This window comes from Nomascus leucogenys, chromosome 2 (assembly GCF_006542625.1).
Source record: "Nomascus leucogenys isolate Asia chromosome 2, Asia_NLE_v1, whole genome shotgun sequence".
NCBI lineage: Eukaryota > Metazoa > Chordata > Mammalia > Primates > Hylobatidae > Nomascus > Nomascus leucogenys.
In genome coordinates, this window is record NC_044382.1 from 8908270 (window position 1) to 8927096 (window position 18827).

Sequence of the window (18827 nt, forward strand, 5' to 3'; positions counted from 1 at the left end):
TGAGTAATGGTGAATTTTACCACCAAGATCCACAGACCAGCCTCTGAGAGCTGGTATCAGTAAGACCAGGCACATAAACATGTATATAGACCAGGAACGTAAATAAAACAAAACTTACAACTTCCCTTATTCTTAAGGAGTTCATTCCATCAGTATAGACAGTCCCATGAACAGAGAATGCTAGAATGATATGTCAAGTGCCATGATGGAAGTTTGCACTCTGCAATGGGGGAGCCATGTCCTTGCCCACACTGCTTTCCTTTCCCTCCTCAGGCTCCTGGAGCTGTGCCTCCCATTTGAGAGAGGTCAAGGGCCACCTGCATCCAAAGCCCCTTGGTGGGCTGATACCATGCACATCCCTGGCCTCCTCCCCAGATATTCAGTTAGAATCTTTGGAGTAGGGTTCAGGATTCTGCATTTTTAGCAAACTCTTCAGGGACATCTAAGCTTTGAGGTTAGATGCATTGTTTTCCCCCCTTAGGAATCGGGGTAATATCTGCAATGTATTCAACCCTCTACTTTCACATCTTTCCCCATTCATCAGGTACCCTGGCAGCCATTCTGTTTCTACCATCCCAGGGACAGAGATGAGGACAGCCTCCTCAGAAAGGAAGGCGATAGGATGGAGAGGAAGGGTCAGCTGCCCCTTCACCTGGCATTGAGACCCAAAGCCACAAAATGTGTGTGTACCAACATCCCCTCTGGGGCTAAAGTCTCAAAGGGAGTCATTTTAGATAAACTGAGGGAAACGTCAAAACCTGTGCCTTTCTTCCCCTTCCTATTTGAGTTCCTAGGAGGGTGGGGACTGTTTTGAGTCAGAAAGACTGGTTAAATCTAGAACCATAAGATACCATGTATTGAAATTTTTAAGTTGCCACAGCACAAAGTAGAGACTCAAAAAGAAGATTAAATTAGATTAAAAACAAAAAGAAGCAGCTTCATTCTCTTTGCACAGAGATCATGGTGCAGAAGTTTGCAAACTCGCCACAATTGTATCCACATTGCTTCCCCAGGGACTAAGTATTGAATGGAATTGAGCCAAAATGCCTGAGACATCAGGGAGGACTTACTGCAGGCTTGAGGTCTACTTTGGTTCTTAAAGGGATGAGTAGGGGTTGCCTGTTGAGCATGGCTAGGGGTTGAGGTAGGGAATGGGAGGCAGTAGAAGATATTCCAGGCACTATATGCAATGAACTGAATTTTGCAAGGGCATGTAAGGTACAAAGAGAGATGACAGCCCCACTATGAGGCTAGAGCACATCCTGAGAGAGAGACGCTTTGTTCTCCTAACTGCCTTTTCCTTCCGAACAGTCTCAGAAGCAGAGCCTCATGTCAACATTCCAAGTCTTGGGCAGCCTGCTAATACCCGGGCTTGCTGCAGGGAAGCTGTGCCCTGAGAAGCCACAGGTGACACAGCAACTGCTGGCAGCAAGAGTCTCATCCCCCTCCCACGCAAGGGTCCCTGTGCACACCTGTCAGAGTTCATGTATAGCCTGGCATTTGGAACAGGAGTTGGGAGCGGGGAATGGAAATAAACAAATCCTTCAGGAGGAATGGTGAGGCACTTGTTCTCACACGGAGAAGGAAGCATTATCAAGTCAATACACCGCCATTTTCTCCTTTTTAGTCGTCATAAGAATAAAGCAGAGTATAGTGAGAAAAAGGTGGGTTCTGTTATTCAAATGACTTGCACTCAGAATCAGCTCCAGCACTTAACTACCTGTGAGCCGCAGAGACAGCGCTTATCAAATATTGCATGTGCGCGTGCTTCGTTTACATCCCAGATTCTCTGGCGTTAGCACATGTGATGTGCTCTGGCCAATGGACTGTGGGTGGAACCGGCGGGTGTCACTTCCAGGCCAAGGTCATTAAGAGCCACTGTGCTCTTTCCTTCCCTTCTTATCTTTCCTGCTACAGGAAGGCCACACGCACCAGCTGGCACAACTTCAGGAGGGACAAAAGGCATATGACCTTCAACAGACTTTGCAAAGGAGAGAAATAAACCTTTCCATTATCAAACCACTGAGATTTGGAGATTAATTTGTAACCCTAGCATCACATAGTTCAAAATATTAATACCCTAATACATTGTGTAATATTTGATCTCATTGGAATGAAAATTACTTAACTTTCTAGGCCATTAGGTTTTTGTAAAAACTTACTATATATTTATGCTGTATATAATACCTGATACAGAGCTGGCATTTGACAAATATTAAGTCTCTCCCTTTAAGTTGCTGTTGATGTCATTACTATTGTTATGATTAGTACTGTTATACAACGGACAAAATAGATGCATTTTAATAAGCAGCAACTGGGTCTCTGGCACTCTGCTAGTTGTTTTTCATAAGTTATCGCATTTCTGTAGCTAAAGAAGCTACAGCTCAGAGAGGTTACTTGTTCAAAGGAACACAGCTAGTATGCAATCAAGCCAGGATCCAAAATAAGGGTATCCTGAATCAAAGGTCTCTTATTCTATGACACTCCTATTTTCAAGTTTTTCAAATTTTTTAGACATGGAACCCAAGGCTCAGAGATGTTACATAAGATCACCAAAGTAATAACCACTAGAATAAAATCAAAAATTGACAAGTGGGACCTAATTAAACTAAAGAGCAAAAGCAACTATCAACAGAGTAAACGGAAGACCTACAGAATGGGGGAAAGTATTTGCAAATGATGCATCTCACAAAGGTCTAATATCCAGAATCTAACGGACTTAAACAAATTAAGAAGCAAAAACAACAACCCCATTAAAAAGTGGGCAAAGGACATGAACAGACACTTCTTAAAAGAAGATATACATGCAGCCAACAAGCATATGAAAAAATGCTCAGCATCACTAGTCATTAGAGATATGCAAATCCAAACCACAATGAGATACCATCTCTCACCAGTCAAAATGGCTATTACGAAAAAGTCAAAAATTGGCCAAGCGCAGTGGCTCATGCCCATAGTCCCAGCACTTTGGGAGGCCGAGGCAGGCAGATCACCAGAGGTCAGGAGTTTGAGACCAGCCTGGCCAGCATGGTGACACCCCATCTCTACTAAAATATAAAAGCCAGGCACAGTGGTGCACCTCCCAGCTACTTGGGAGGCTGAGGCAGGAGAATCACTTGAACCCAGGAGGTGGGGGTTGCAGTGAGCTGAGATCGCACCATTGCACTCCAGCCTGGGTGACAAGAGCAAAACTTGGTCTCAAAAAAATAAATAAATAAATATAAAAAGTCAAAAATTAACAGATTCTGGTGAGGTTTTGGTGAAAAGGGGATGCATATACACTGCTGGAGGGAATGTAAATTGTTCAACCACCATGGAAAGCAGTTTGGAGATTTCTCAAAGTACTTAAAACAGAACTACCACTCGACCCAGGAGTCCCATTACTGGGTATATACATAAAGGAAAATAAATCATTCTACCATAAAGACATAAACATGCATAAACATATGCCTGTGTATGTTCATCACAGCTTTATTCACAATAGCAAAGACGTGGAATCAACCAAAACATGCGTTGATGGTGGACTGGATAAAGAAAATGTGGTACATATACATGATGAAATACTATGCAGCCATAAAAAAGATTAAAATCACATACTTTTGCAGAGCACTGATGAAACCAGAGTCCATTATTCTAAGCGAATTAACACAGGAGCAGAAAATCAAATGCTGCATGTTCTCACTTATAAGTGAGAGCTAAACATTGAGTCCACATGGATGCAAAGAAGGGAACAATAGACACTGGGGCCTACTTGAGGGTAGAGGGTGGGAGGAGGGTGAGAATCAATAAACTGCCTATCGGGTCTATGCTTATTACCTGGGTGACAAAATTATCTGCACATGAACCCCCTGACATGAAATCAATTCATGTAACAAACATGCACATGTTCCTCATGAACCTGAAATAAAAGTTGAAAAGAAAAAAAAAAGGTAGTAACTGCTAGAGTCAGAGGGTTGTTTATTCCCAGCCCAATGCTGCAGTGATATGATGATTAGAAAAGATATGGGCACAATTATTTCCATCCTTCTTTCCCCCAACCATTGTCCAGCCCCTTGTACACTGTGAATGGAGGACCCGGCATCTCCAGATACTGTGGGCAACAGATGAGAGGGAAGAAGGAAGCTATGCTTTAATAAAAGGGAAACTGGATGCTTTGCTCAAAGAACAGCTTCTCAATAAAGTTCCCAGTGAAAAAACCCACCAGCTGAAAATAAACCTTGAAAGAGCTTCCAAATCTCTGTCAGGTGTCTGTCTGTCTCCCTCTCTCCCTCTCTCCCTCCCTCCCTCCCTCTCCCTCTCTCTCTCTCTCTCTTTCTGTCAGTCTCTCTGTGTGTTTGTTTTGGAAATTTGAAGAGAAATTTCTAGCAATGTGGATCCTAAAGCAGTTTACACTGAACCAGATGGTGCCTCTGATTAGCATCAGACTAAAAAGACACATTTCTTGGAGATGAGGTTCTCGTAGGGACAAATCTGTTTCAAAGGCACAGAGGGTTTGCTTTTCTTCTAGACTCCCCTTGGAGCTTTCTCCGGGCATATCTGTGCATCCTTTCTCCTGTCATCACCACTACGCAGGTCTGAGCTTGTGTTGGAGAAGACAGCAAATTAGTGTTTATAAGTTTCTTAGTTCTCCTCTCACTGAAGCCTGAAGTCATCCACATGGAGCAAGACATTCAATGTGGGAACCTGGCTGGTGCTGACTCTTACTCCTGCAATTCCCAGGCTAACTAGCCACATGTGCCACTAATGCACCAGCAACCCAAGGAGACCCATTCTGTGACTATTCCCATTTTACAGATGTGGAAATTAAGACTTGCAAGGATTAAGTAATTTACTCAATATCACAGGTCAAATCAAAGTTGAGGCTAATTGCCTCCATAAGGAAAACAAGGAAAAAACTTTGTGGTGTGTGTGTGTGTGTGTGTGTTAAAAGAGCCCTGAGAGGTAAATCATCAGACAGGATGGCTGTCAAGTGTCCAAAACTATGTAACTATGTTGGAGCCTGTAGTAACACAAACAATGAAGTGAGAAATCACAAATATTTCACCTTGACCTCTACTTCTTCTAGGCATAGGTAACATGGCCCCTTTACAAAAACACTCTAGGGAAATAAAAATTGAAAACAACAACAACAACAACAAAAACACATTCAAAGTCAGAATGGAAAGCATGTACCAACCAAGGCCCTTTTATTCTTTAGGTCCTGTGTTTCTCAGACCCTGAGGAAAACCATGTAGCTTAGGGTTATGTGCAACTATCAAACATTAAGGGACTCCCTTATTGCAAGGAATTTAAAGGTCAGCATGGAAATTGGGATCAGCAAGAAAAATAACCACAACACCAATAATAACAATTACTGCTTAGTATGAGACATTATGCTGAGCCCAGCGCTGTGTCAAGTACTTTAAATGCATCATCCATCTCATTAGCCCAGACGATCACCCTCTAAGACAGACGTTATTGTTCTTATTCCCATTTTACAGATGAGCTTACTGAGAATCAGAGAGGTTTAGAAAATTACCCATAGTCACATAATCATGTAAAAAGCTGAACCAGGAATTAAACTCGGGTCTAGTGTGACCCAAGAACCACCGTCCTTAAGTCCTTAACCAGTAAACCTTTCTCCACCTTCTCCATAGGATCCTCCTGGTGACAGGCCAATAGGGTAGTCTGCCAAAATCTCAGAAAGTGCTTAAAAGCCTTCTGGCCCCTCTGCTTAATGTCAATACAAATGTTCAAGGCTGTGAGTACAAGCAACTGTCACTGAAAATACTCCAGGCAATTTGCACATCTGGCAGTTAAATGAGTGCAGGCTCAAAGCAAATCACGTCCCCAAGGCACAGGACACTTCACAGGGAGAATAACAGGAGGAATTTCATTACTGCTCAAACTTGGCCAGAGGAATCACACTCACCTTATTTAAGGGTATAAAGAGAGACGCTCACCCAAGGGCAATGGACACCTAGTAAGCATAATGAATTCAGGTTTTATTCATTGGGAACTTGAGGATTTAAGAAAGGGGATGAGCTGAAGTTTCCCTTTGGAACTATTTTGGTAAGAGGGCTAACTTAGCAAACAGGTGGTGGGAGAGGAGTTACCTTTCAGCTGTGAATAAGGGCATACGACTTTCACATGTGAGCCTGGCTACACTAATTATACTTTGCCTCCTCTTTGAAATGGGTCCCCAAAGGACACTTTGTCTACCTCTAGTCTCTATGTATTTAAAGGTAAGAATTTTGCTTTCTTTTATAACTGTGTACAACGCCAGGGCTGGCCTTCTGTCAGTTAATATTAATCAGAGGGTTTTTACTAAATCTGAAACCCAGACACACAGCAGGACTGAGAAGCAGCAGCTGTCCAGCCTGCCCTGCCATGATGCTAACCCTCAGAGGCCTCCTCCCAGCCCTGGAGATGTGGCTGCAGTAAAGGAATTACTCCGACTTCCAAGAGGCTGGAATTGACACCACATGCCCAGCCCAGGCCCGTGCTAGCACTCCATCCAGCCTCAATGCCAAGCTGGGCCCCTGACAATGACAGCAGCTCTGAACAATGAAGGAGAGCCAAGTAGCCCACTCCCTGCTGCCTGTGCCACACCATATGCGTAGCTAGAGTCGTCCTTGTCATGTCCCTAGGATGGGACTCAATTTTTCTCTGCAGTGGCACCACCTGAAATCCTGACAGGGGCTTCCAGGGCAGGAAGGGGCAGACATATTTCAATGCTTTTGGGGTGAGGGCAATTTATTTGGAGGTGGAAATCAGAACTTTAAAACCATTGAAGTCTCACTTTAAAAAGGCACAGTAACACAAGAAGTGCAACAAGACTTACCAGGATTAGTCTCCGTAACCATACAAAACCACCTGGCTCAAACAAACTACATATTTATTGGATTAATCTGTTGTCACACATCTGTCTAAAGGGTCAGGAAACCACACACATAAATATTAAAATCACAAGAACATTTTCATCCCCACATCCTCCTCCTACCCTTAACTCTGGGGATAGGAAACAGACAGCAATTTTGGATGCACCATGTTAACCAGGCATTGGAAAAAAACATCTTTACAGTGAAGTGGTTCCTGAATATTTCTGTGATTACCAGGCAATTTGCATAAATATTCAGGCTTCACTCCCTGAATAAATTCCAGTTGGGTGATGACTGATCCTCTGAATTCTAAGACCTTTTGTTTCTTGCACAGTTTGCTTCTCATTTTATTATTGACACCAGTGTGGATAGAGAAATTGAAAATTAGAAAGGTTGGGTCTTAGGATACAGAAAAAAGTACTGACCCTGAAAAGTCATTTCTTCACCCTTACAGATAGGAGTGAAGGAATGCAGTTTCTGAATAGGTCATTCTATTACATGGAGCAAAAGGCATGATCCATTTTGAAAATCTAGGCATGCAGAGCATTCCTAGAGATAAGGTAGAGGATGAATACGAGCTTCCGAATCCTGCCTGATCAAAGCTGGTGGAGCTATCGACATCTAGTTGACTGACCTTGAAAATAGGGAACTCTAACTCTTCTGCCAGTGGGGCCCAGTGGTGACCAGTTGAGGGTAAGCAGAAGCTCTGATCATAACTTCTGTGCAAATCCACTGTCATTCCATGATCTCCCAAAAATATATACCATTAAGTGAAGAAAGGCAAAGTGCAGAACAGTTACATACCATGCTACCATTTGCATGATAATAATAAAGAGTATATAGCATACACATAATTGATTCCACATCCACAGAGTGCACCTAGAAGCAAACACAAGAAACTGGATATGCCTTTGCCACTGGAGAAGGGACTGGGAGTAGCCAAGCATAGGGTCTGGAGGGACCCTTTCCACATGGTACCCTTTCATACCTTTGCATTTTCATCCATGTAAATGCATTACCTTTTCCAAAATAATTTACATTTTTCTAAAAACTTTAAAAAATGTTAATTCCTACTCAATTAGACCCTTTGAGCTAGGTCTCAGGAATTAGCATTTTAATAAGCTCTCCAGTTTATTCTTACACATTCAAAATTTTGAGAACTTCCCTGTGAAAGGCTCTTTCTACCAATCGGAAATTTATCCATTTCCCTTTGAGTTAAAGACAGCAATAATAAACCATATAGGGAAAAAAAAAAAAACCTCATTAAACTTTCTCAAGAGAAATAAACAATGCAACCTCAGCTTTCCTAAAATCAATTTAGATTCTGATATCTAAGTTGTCAGCTACTTTCTACTTTTTGCATTTATGCAGACCAAGGGAGTTGTGAGAAAAGAGATGTTATATAGTCACTGGACAGGTTGCCCTCTCCTGCCAAGCTTCCCCAAAATGATGTGGGGTTTCTTGGCCACTTACCCCACCCCAGCAAGTGTGCTGTGTACTCACCTTGCTTTTTAAAGAGGTTGCTCTGGACTATCTCATTCATAGACTGTACTTTCTGCTTCTGGAGTTTCACAGGAGGGATGCAGGTGTAGAATTCATACAGGAGTTGGCTGAGGGCAGGAAAAATAGGAGCTGGTAGAGCAAGGTAGACCAATGTCTCCCACCTCATAGCACTTACAGTCCATCCCTGGACCTCTAGCTCTGGGAAACCCCCAAGTCCTGGCAGAGCATGAGGTGCAAGGTAAGCCTTTAGTAAAAATGTACAAGTTGTTCTTGGTATAGAATATTAGTAGCATTAAAAGAGACATAAAAATCTGAAAATACCAATAGCCCTGAGCAGTTACTGTGTACCAAGCACATACTTTGCATTTTGCATTCATTATGCCATGTAGACTTCATAACTCTATAAGCTATATACAATACTTATCCCAATTTTATAAGTTAGAAAGCTCAGGTTTAGAAAGGCTAACTTTTCTAAGGTTATGCAGCTAGGAAGTTAAAGAAACAAGAGTTCAAAACAAGGTTCTGACTTCATTATCATACCATTTTACTTACAAATGTTCTATGCTTGGTAATGCTTTACGATAAGTCTTAAAATCAAAAAGGTCTCTAATTTTTTTAAAAAAACTATGAAAAATTGTGGATTAGAAGCAGTTTGAGACATCAGAAGGCAGACAGCTCTTCCCAAATAGGGTGAGAATCAAAATACCCTGAAACAAAATTATAGTCCTTGTCGGCTTTCCAAAATAAACTTATTGTATTCATTCATTCTTTCAAGGACTTATTAGACATCTACTTAATACGAGACAGGCAAAGCACAGAGAAATGGGGATACAATGGAAACAGACTGGGTCCCATTTGGCATGGAACTTACATTCTAATAGAGGTCGTCAAATGACACAGAAGCAAACAAATCAATACACAGCGATGTATGCAGTGAAGGAAATAAATAGGGAGCTGTGTCAGAGAATAATGGCACAGGGGCTGGGGGAGAAATTTAATTTATGTACAATATCCAGTGGTGGCTTTTCCAAAAAGATAGCATTTAGCCTGAGGGTCTGAAGGATGAGAAGGAGCTAACAAAAATCTTCCATATGAACAGAAAAAGGACATCCATGAAAAAACTGGTGATATCTGAATAAAGTCCAGAGTGCAGTTAAGAGAACTGTATCCATGTTAATTTCTCAGTTTTTATAAACGTGCCATAGTTATTTAAATGTTAACATTAGGGGAAGCTGGGTGAAGGGCATATGATAACTCTCTGTATGTAATCTTTGCAACTGTTTCATAAATCTGTAAGTATTTAAATATAAAAAGTCTTTAAAGTCTGTTATCTGTAAACTACAATAAATTTTTTAAAAAGAAGAAGGTATATCTAATTGAAATGCCCCTATTCCAACAGCATAATCACATTAAAATAATGTATTCATCTATGAGCTGAACGTAGTTAAGAAGTAGAAGGCAAAAGGGAGCTGTCTCCATTATCTCTTTAGGTATGCTTAGGCTGTTTTCCATTTGCAGCTGTGGGGTCTACAGGGCAAAGAGTGGAACCCAAAGTAACCTTCAGGCCCAGGTGAAATGGAAACATTTATCTCAAACATCAATTTTTTTTAACCTATATGATTAATTTTCATATCATCAAAGAGGGATGCTTATTACACACTTGGTTTTCACCAAAGTCTGGCACAAGAAAACCAAAAGGTAAAAATACCACAGTGGAAACCCTGAAAACGTCCCCTGCCACAGGTCTTCCCCATCCCCAAGCTGAGTGCCCATCTGGAGCTCCCCATAAGAGGCCTCCTCCCACTCTGAATCCCTGGCTTGCCAACAGAGCCCAAGAAAGTACAACATAAGCTCTCACCTGAGTAACTTTGCATCAAAGACCGTTTCTACATCATGCAGGACAGATGGGATGTATTTCAAAGCCGCCACCTAGGTGGAATGTAAAATACATATGAGTGATCCTCACATCAACAAGTCTGTGCTGGCAAAGAGGGTACTTTGCAGCATGACACAGATCAGAGGAGAGTGATCCTGCATCCTGGACATTACGATATTGATGGAAGCCTCTATATGGACATCAGAACATAAGCACGGACTTCTTTGTATACAAAATTGAAGTCACAACTCCTGTCTTCAAGGAGGCAATAACATAGACTAGAATGACCACAGACCTTGTAGTTCTATAGATCTGCAAATTCTGTTTCCACACCTTATTAGCCATGTGGCTTTGGACAAAACACTTAACGTTTCAGACATTTACATATCTGTGAAATAGACAAAGTTATATGTATTCTGAAGGATTGTGAAGATTAAAAATAATATATGTGAGGCATCCAACAGAGCACCAGGCCTATTTTAGTGCTCAATAAATGGTGACTTATATTATTAATGGAAGATAATGTACTTGAATTGCTTTGCTGGTGGCAAGTTATCCATATTTCCTCTCCCTGGCCACTTTGTGAATAATAGTGGGCATGTTTTGGTCCACTAGCTGGGTTGGGAAAGCTGAGCATTGTACTGGATTGCTTCCTCTCTTCAAGTAACTGAGGCATCCAGAGATAGAAGCCACACTCACCCCCTGCATAGCAACACCACTTGCTAAGCAGCAGGGCAGACTACAGTTTCAGTAGAAAGAACTGTAAGTCACGTGAATAAAAATAGGATCTAATGGAAGTATGCATTTTTTATTTATTTTTCTGTATATTTTAGGTGTTCTGTTATTAACATGTATCACCCTTTAACAGTCAGACTGAAGTAAAAAATCGTGAAAATTACTTTCCTAAAGAAAATCTTCCTCCTAGCCATATACAACTGAGATTCTTACTTAACATAAATAATGATTATGATTATTGTCTAAGAATTTACAACAGGGCAGACGCTGTACCAAAGACTGCTAATAGATTATCTTATTAGTTACAACCCTGCAAGGGAAATATTATTTTCATAAATAAGGAATCTCTGGTGCATCACAATTAAATAACTAGCCTGGGGTTGAAAAGTTAGCAAGTGGAGAGCCAGGATTCAAATTCAGGCAGGCTGCACTTAGAGCCATTTCTTGTAACCCTTAAGCTACATGGCCACCTTACTCAAATAGCAATTCTCTCTCTCTCTCTATGCCTTCATCCTCTTTTTATTCTTGTTTATAATTTTTAAATTTTAAAAAGTCAATACTATATGTTTGACGTAAAAACATTCATACCAGATAAGGCACTAGGGTGAAACTTGTTTCCAAAGTCCTAGATCGCATCCTCCTCTCGGTCCCAATCTCTCCTCCCCAGAGAGGGGAAGACCACTGTTAGTTAACATTGTGGTGAATTTCCTTCCAGACTGCTTTCTATGCATGAACCTATATGTGCATGTGTGTGGATGTGTGTGTATGTAAATATACAGGTCTACAACTTGCTTTTTGTAGTTAACTGCACACCAGTGGCATCCTGCCTTCTCATAGAGTGGATTCTTTTCATTTCTAACCACTGCCCAGCACTGCTCAAATGGGTACATTATACCTTCTTCAACTCACCCCTGATAATAGGCTCCATGCTATTGTCAATTTTTATTATAAATATGTGGTAAAAAAAAAATACTGTTTGTATACCTGTAAAGATCCTTGTAGGATAGGTTGTTCAAAGAAGAATTAGTGCATGAAAATATATAGACAATAAATTTTAGGAGAGATTGTCAATTACCTTAGATGATACAGTAACCAATTTCCTTTAACTAACTGTTCCTTTCCCCATAACCTTGCTACCACTGAACATACAATCTTGTAGATTTTTGTTGATCTGATGTGTAATTTGCAACTCTTTGGTTGCTAGTATGGTTGGGCATCTTTTCCATATTTATTGAACATCTATATTTACTAAATTGCATGTTCATATCCTTTTCTATTCTTATTTTGGGTATTTTTTTCTTATTGGTTTATAAAATTTTTCATGCATCATTAATATTAACCCTTTTACAGTAACATATTTTACAAGAATTTTCTCCCACTTATCCTGTTGTTCCATTGCATAGAAAGATTTTAATTTGCAGGCTGTCATATTTGTCAGACTTTTTCTTTATGGTTATTGGATTTCATATCTAGAGATTTATCCTTTATTCTTTTAAATGTAGATTATAAAATAAAACAACATTCCAAAGCCATTGTCTCTGAAACTATGTTCTATTGGAACCTCTTGTCCCATAGGATGGTGCTAGATATTCTGCAGGGGAAAAGGCTTTGCGATCAAAGAATTTTGGAAAGCATTGGTTTAAGCAAAGATAAACCAGTGAGCTTTTTTTTTCTTAACTATAGAACTTTTCATAATTTTAATATGCTAAGAAGCATTATGACATTCCTCCAGGCAGTCACAGTATCCAGTACATTCCAACCTAGTTGGTCAAGGACCATCTTTATCAGGAAACATCAAGCAGATGTAGCAAAATCAGATGACTGCAGGGCTAGGCAAGCAACAGAAAGAAGTGATATGGAATGAGGACAGGGCAGTGGGAAGTGATGAGGTGTGTGGATTCCATTCTCTGCCTAAAGACTCAGTTATTCCTATTCAACTGTTTTAACACTTTAACGCTTTGATTTGCTAGACAAATCAAACACAAATGCAGGCTGCATTTCTCCCAGAGGCTACTAATTTACAACCTCTAAAGTCTAAAGGGATACCATATACTGAGGCATGTGCCCTGAAAAAAGGCTAGTCCAAGCACTTCATTTTTTTTTTTTTTTTAGACAGAGTTTCACTCTTGTTGCCCAGGCTAGAGGGCAATGGGGTGATCTCAGCTCACTGCAACCTCTGCCTCCCGGATTCAAGCGATTCTCCTGAATCAGCCTCCTGAGTAGCTGGGATTACAAGTGTGTGCCACCACGTCCAGCTAATTTTGTATTTTTAGTTGAGACGAGGTTTCACCATGTTGGTCAGGCTGGTCTTGAACTCCTGACCTCAACTGATCCACCAGCCTTGACCTCCCAAAGTGCTGGGATTACAGGCGTGAGCCACCATGCCTGGCCTGGTCCAAGCACTTCTAGCAAACTTTCTTCATCCACTCTTAGGCCAAAGAACATAGAGTCCACAGGACCGTGAGCTCTCCACCCAGCACCTCATGAGCCTAGGCTCATTTCTTCACTCCTTGAGCCTCAGCCTCTTCATGATGGTGTGTGCTGAGTCTCTTTCCATCTCATTACGCAAGCACTGGCCATCATTCCCCACACCCGGACAGATTATAACGCGTACTCATCACAATTAAGACCAAAGTGAGAAACACGCACAGAAACAAACCCCTGTGGGGAAAGGCAGGACTTCAGTGTCTGCTGCCAGTTGCTGGCTTTCAAGAGCTGCATGTCATTCCAGGACTTTGGAGGGACACGATGGAACCACAGTTATCAGGAGTCTCCACAGCACGTGCACTTACACGCTTTAGCTATTAGCAGGGAGCTGCACAGGCTGCGGGAGGGGCTGCTCAGAAGGAGCCCATCTTCCCAGCCTCCCACTCCGGGCAGGCAATACCGTCAAATGAAGCAAGTAGCTGTCACCTGAGTCTCAGAGGGTTTTAGCAACATGACAGGGGAGTATTAAATTTGCATCTAGTCCAGGCAGCCTCACAGAGAAGTGGCAGGCCTGTGGTTCTTTTTCCCAATGGGGACAGCCCATCTTTGCCTCAGGAAGTTTGCCAAGACTATTGTCATGGTCAGCACTGGTCAGAGGACTTCTGTCTATGGTCTTGCCCTGACGCACCAGGGCAGGTGACAACAGGCAAGTTCAGGAGGTGCCAGCACCAAACGCTCCCAGAAGGCAGAGCACCTCAACCATAAGACCTATGGGACACTCCATTTGTTACATGTTTCTAGATCTGTCAGCCTCCTAGGAACTGAGTTTTACTCTTCTATTATTTTTTATTTATTTATTTTATTTATTTATTTATTTTGAGATGGAGTCTCACTCTGTCACTCAGGATGGAGTGCAGTGGCACAATCTCTGCTCACTGCAACGTCCACCTCCCGGGTTCAAGCGATTCTCCTGCCTCAACCTCCTGAGTAGCTGGGATTATAGGTACCCGCCACCACGCCCGGCTAATTTTTTGTATTTTTAGTAGAGACAGGATTTAACCATGTTGGCCAGTCTGGGTTCGAACACCTGACCCCAGGTGATCCACCCACCTCAGCCTCCCAAAGTGCTGGGATTACAGGCTGGAGCCAGTGCACCCAGGTGTTCTATTATTTTTACTCTCATTATTACGACCATTCTTCTTAAAATAATATTGTATCATTATTACTTTCATTCCATAGTCTATATTCCTATATTGTGTATAATACTTAAAATGTACATATGTATACATACATAGACACATAAACATACATGTGATGCATATATACACATACACATATAATACGATTATGAATTACAGGGTTTTTAAATGGGAATCATGGCTGGGCATAGTGGCTCATGCCTATAATCCCAGCATTTCAGGATGCCGAGGGATTGATCGCTTGAGCCCAGGGGTTCAAGACCAGCCTAAGCAACATGCCAAGACCTCATCTCTACAAAATATATATATAAAAAAAATAGCCAGGCATGGTGGCACAGGCCTGTGGTCCCAGCTACTCAGCAGGCTGAGGCAAGAGGATCGCTACAGCCCAGGAGCTAGAGGGTGCCATGTGCTGTGTTTTGCTACTGCACTCCAGCCAGGGTGACAGACAGAAACGCTGTCTCCAAAATAAATAAATAAATAAATAATAAATAAAATAGAACCATTATTGGAAACAGTTTACACACCAAATACTTTACATGCATGATCTCATTTAATTTTTTTCAACTACTCTATGAGTGGAAATTGTTAATCCCAATGAGAAAACTATGGCACAGAGAATGGGTTAAATAACTTGCCAGAAGCCATGTAGCTAATGAGTAGCAAAGCAAGGATGTGTACCTAGCTCTGTCCAGCTGGCTCTTACCCAGTACGTCCACTACTGCCCATCACGCTGTAGGAAAGGCATTCTATCTCGGCAAGTGGGGAGGATTCAGCAGGGGTGAGAAGGCTAATTTGGAGGAGGAAGTGGAAAAAGAGCTTCCCCCACCCTTTGTAAGAATAGTTTTTGAAAATAAAATGCAGTTCTTCTGACATCCCTTAAGTTAAGGATCCTCGTTACCACATCTATAGGGGGTTGCAAGAATGGCCAACAGGAAAATGTTTGCTATCTCACTAATTAGGTGATCATGTGGCACTGAGTTAATTTCCTAGATTAATGGTCCACTCTGAACCCCTCTGCCAAAGGCCAGATACACCCCTCAAGAAGAGAATCAAACCCAAAGCAACCAATAGTGGTTTTACTCTCCCAGAGGTAAATCAAGGGAGGACACTTGAGATCATTGCTATCTAGATGGACTTCACCAGAATTAGAAAACAGCAAGTGTTTAAACATAACAACAAAAACCAAAACCAAACTAGCATGCCTCCAAACTCAAAGGGACTTGTCTGCTGAGTGCTCTCAGGCTTTCCCATTCTTTCTCTCTCTTTCCTCCCTTTCTCTCTCTCTCTTTCAAACACAGTGACCAGTGTTGGTGCCAGTAGACACAGACTTCTGGCCAAAATGAACATGTCTTGAAATGATACACAGTTATGCAAGAATGCTACCAGATAGCTTCCTCATTCAAGAGCGACAGGCATTCAAAACAAGTATTATTCCCATCAATTTTTAATCCTTTTATTTTAGCCAAGCAGTAGATGATCAGGTTCCATGGAAACTGGAAAAATGATGTCACGGAAATTCCCCGCAGCACGACCATAAGAAGGCAGTTTCCTTTGAGATGCTGAGTTGTCCCCGGGGAAAATAAATGCAGCTCTCTCAGGACATTCAGCCTCATCACTAATCTCTCAGGCAAAGTGAAGGGAACGGAACCAACAGGTTCCAGAATATGTGTGTTTCCATCCTTTCTGTAACTCAACTTTATGGGGGTCCCCTGAGTCTTATCCACCTGGCATTTTGCCAGAAGATTTGGGTCTTAATGAAATTATGCTATTGCTTGGTGGTGATTAAGAACTCAAACTCTGGACTTATACAGCCAAAATTTAAATCCAAGATCTACTAATTTTCAGCCAAGGTAAGTCACTTAACCTCTCTAAGCCTCATTTTCCTCATTTGTAAAGCACAGATAAAGACTATTTGTCTTTGCATATAGTCTTTATCTCTGCTTTATACCAAATGTTCTCACTCATAAGTGGGAAAGCAACAATAAGAACACAGGGTGGGGAACAACACACACGGGGGCTGTCAGGGGGTGGGGGGCGAGGGCAGGGAGAGCATCGGGACAAATAACTAATGCACGCGGGGCTTAAAACCTAGATGACAGGTTGATGGGTGCAGCAAACCACCATGGCACATGTATATCTATGTAACAAACCTGCACATTCTGCGCACGTATATCATGGAACTTATAAAGACTATTTGTCTTATAAGGTTGTTGTTACAAAGATCAACTGAGCTAACAATATATGTAAAGCTTTTAGCTCAACACTTGACACTTAATAAACACTGAAACATCAAACTAAACAAAATGGTAGAAGTAATTATTTTATTTTATTTTATTTTTAGACGGAGTCTTGCTCTGTCACCAGGCTGGAGTGCAATGGCGTGATCTCGGCTCACTGCAACCTCCACCTCCTGAGTTCAAGCAATTCTGCTACCTCAGCCTCCTGAGTACCTGGGATTACAGGCGCCCGCCACCGCGCCCAGCTAATTTTTGTATTTTTAGTAGAGGCGACGTTTCACCATCTTGACCAGGCTGATCTCAAACTCCTGACCTTGTGATCCGCCCTCCTCCGTCTCCCAAAGTGCTGGGATTACAGGCCTGAGTCACGGCGCCCGGCAGTATTTATTTATTTATTTGTTTATTTTAAGAGACAGGGTCTTGCTTTGTCACCCAGGCTGAAATGCAGTGGCACAATCACAGCTCACTGCAGCCTTGATCCCCTAGGCTCAAGTGATCCTCCTGCCTCAGCTTCCTGAGTAGCTGGGACCACAAGCATACACCACTAGGCATGGGCAGTCCCCCATGCCTAGCTAATTTTTTTTTAAATTTTTTGTTGAGACAGGGTCTCACTATGTTCCCCAGCCTGGTCTTGAACTCCTGGGCTTGAGACATCCTCTCACCTCAGCCTCCTAAAGTGCTGGGATTACAGGCATGCACCATTGTACCCAGCCATATTCATTCATTCAGACAGTAAATATTTGAGCACTTTCTGTGTGGCAGCCATTGTTCCAGACATTGGGGACATAAATGGCAGAGTCCCCTGCCCTCCTGGACACTCCAGGGGCTTCATTAGCATGAGTGGCATTCGCAGTGGCCAAGAGAGCATGTCATTCAATACAAGCTGTTCATTTAATTCCACTTGTGCCATCAAATTGGAGCATTATGAAATACCATGGATCGTAAGGAAAATGGGGCAAATTAGCCTGCACAACATCACCATATGCCTTTTACTAACATTTGAGCTCTATCTAATTTACAAGTGTGTGGTGTTGACCCTCTGAATCTGCCATCAGTTTTATCAATCACGCTCACAGGGCTGGCACGCACAAGGACTTCTGAGCATGTGGCCCATTGTTGAAAACACATGGGAATCCCTGGCCTAAACCTCACCTGTGGCATAGAGAATAATAGTGCTTTGGAGGCAGATGACCTGGGAGGATTCAAATCCTAGCTCCAGCACTATGAATACGTGTAATTTGGGATGAAGTATTTAACTTTATGAGCCTCCTATGGACACTGAGGATAGTGGTTCCTTGAAGATCTCTGGGGGCGGGATTTAAAACACTGTATATGAAGAGTCCAGTTCCATGTCTGGAACATGGTAGGTACCCGATCAGCAGAAAGTGTTTTTATTGCTCCTCTGCTCTTTGAACTACTGGCTTTCAATTTTCCGTGGTCTTGGTGAGCTGCTGCCATGCCGACTCAGAACAATAAGAAAAACCACAGAAAGCAATTCACAAAAGCTGGGTGAACATTAGAGATGGGCAATAACTTGCTTAGGTTTCAGAATTCACAGTGGACACAGCTGAGATTTGAACCAGATCTGCTCTACTCACAATTAAGCTGGTCACAAATGAGGGTTTCCAACATAAGCCGCTACCCAGCTGGATGTGAAAAGTTTGAACCAGGAACATCAACCACGGGCATTCGTATCCTCTGCACCCACCCAGCACTTACAGCTGATACTAATAGCTCACACCCCATGCAGGCTCAGAATCAAGACTCCAGTCACCTCATACTATTTCACTGGCTGAAACTTTGCCATGCATGTTTTCGTACAGTCACTTCTTGTGGGTTTATTCTCTTAAGAATGTGTATCTATATTTCTTGATCTAACTGAATAACTGAATGTCCTAACACTATTTAGTCTTGTGTAACAAAATTAGGAACACAAATACCCACCTTCTGAATCCTCACTAGTAAAATACCCAAAAAGCTTGTTTTA

At 42.0% G+C, this 18827-nt stretch overlaps 1 protein-coding gene across 1 annotated transcript in view; it reads right to left on the reverse strand.

Annotated features, from left to right (window-relative positions):
• Window positions 1-18827, reverse strand: part of DOCK2 (dedicator of cytokinesis 2) — a 448837-nt gene that overhangs the window by 314796 nt on the left and 115214 nt on the right. Inside the window, exons 24-25 of the mRNA XM_003268643.2 lie at window positions 10222-10292; window positions 8364-8470 (exon numbers count right to left, since the gene is read on the reverse strand). Of these exons, the coding sequence (XP_003268691.1) occupies window positions 8364-8470; window positions 10222-10292 (178 nt within the window). The remainder of the gene's footprint in view (window positions 1-8363; window positions 8471-10221; window positions 10293-18827) is intronic.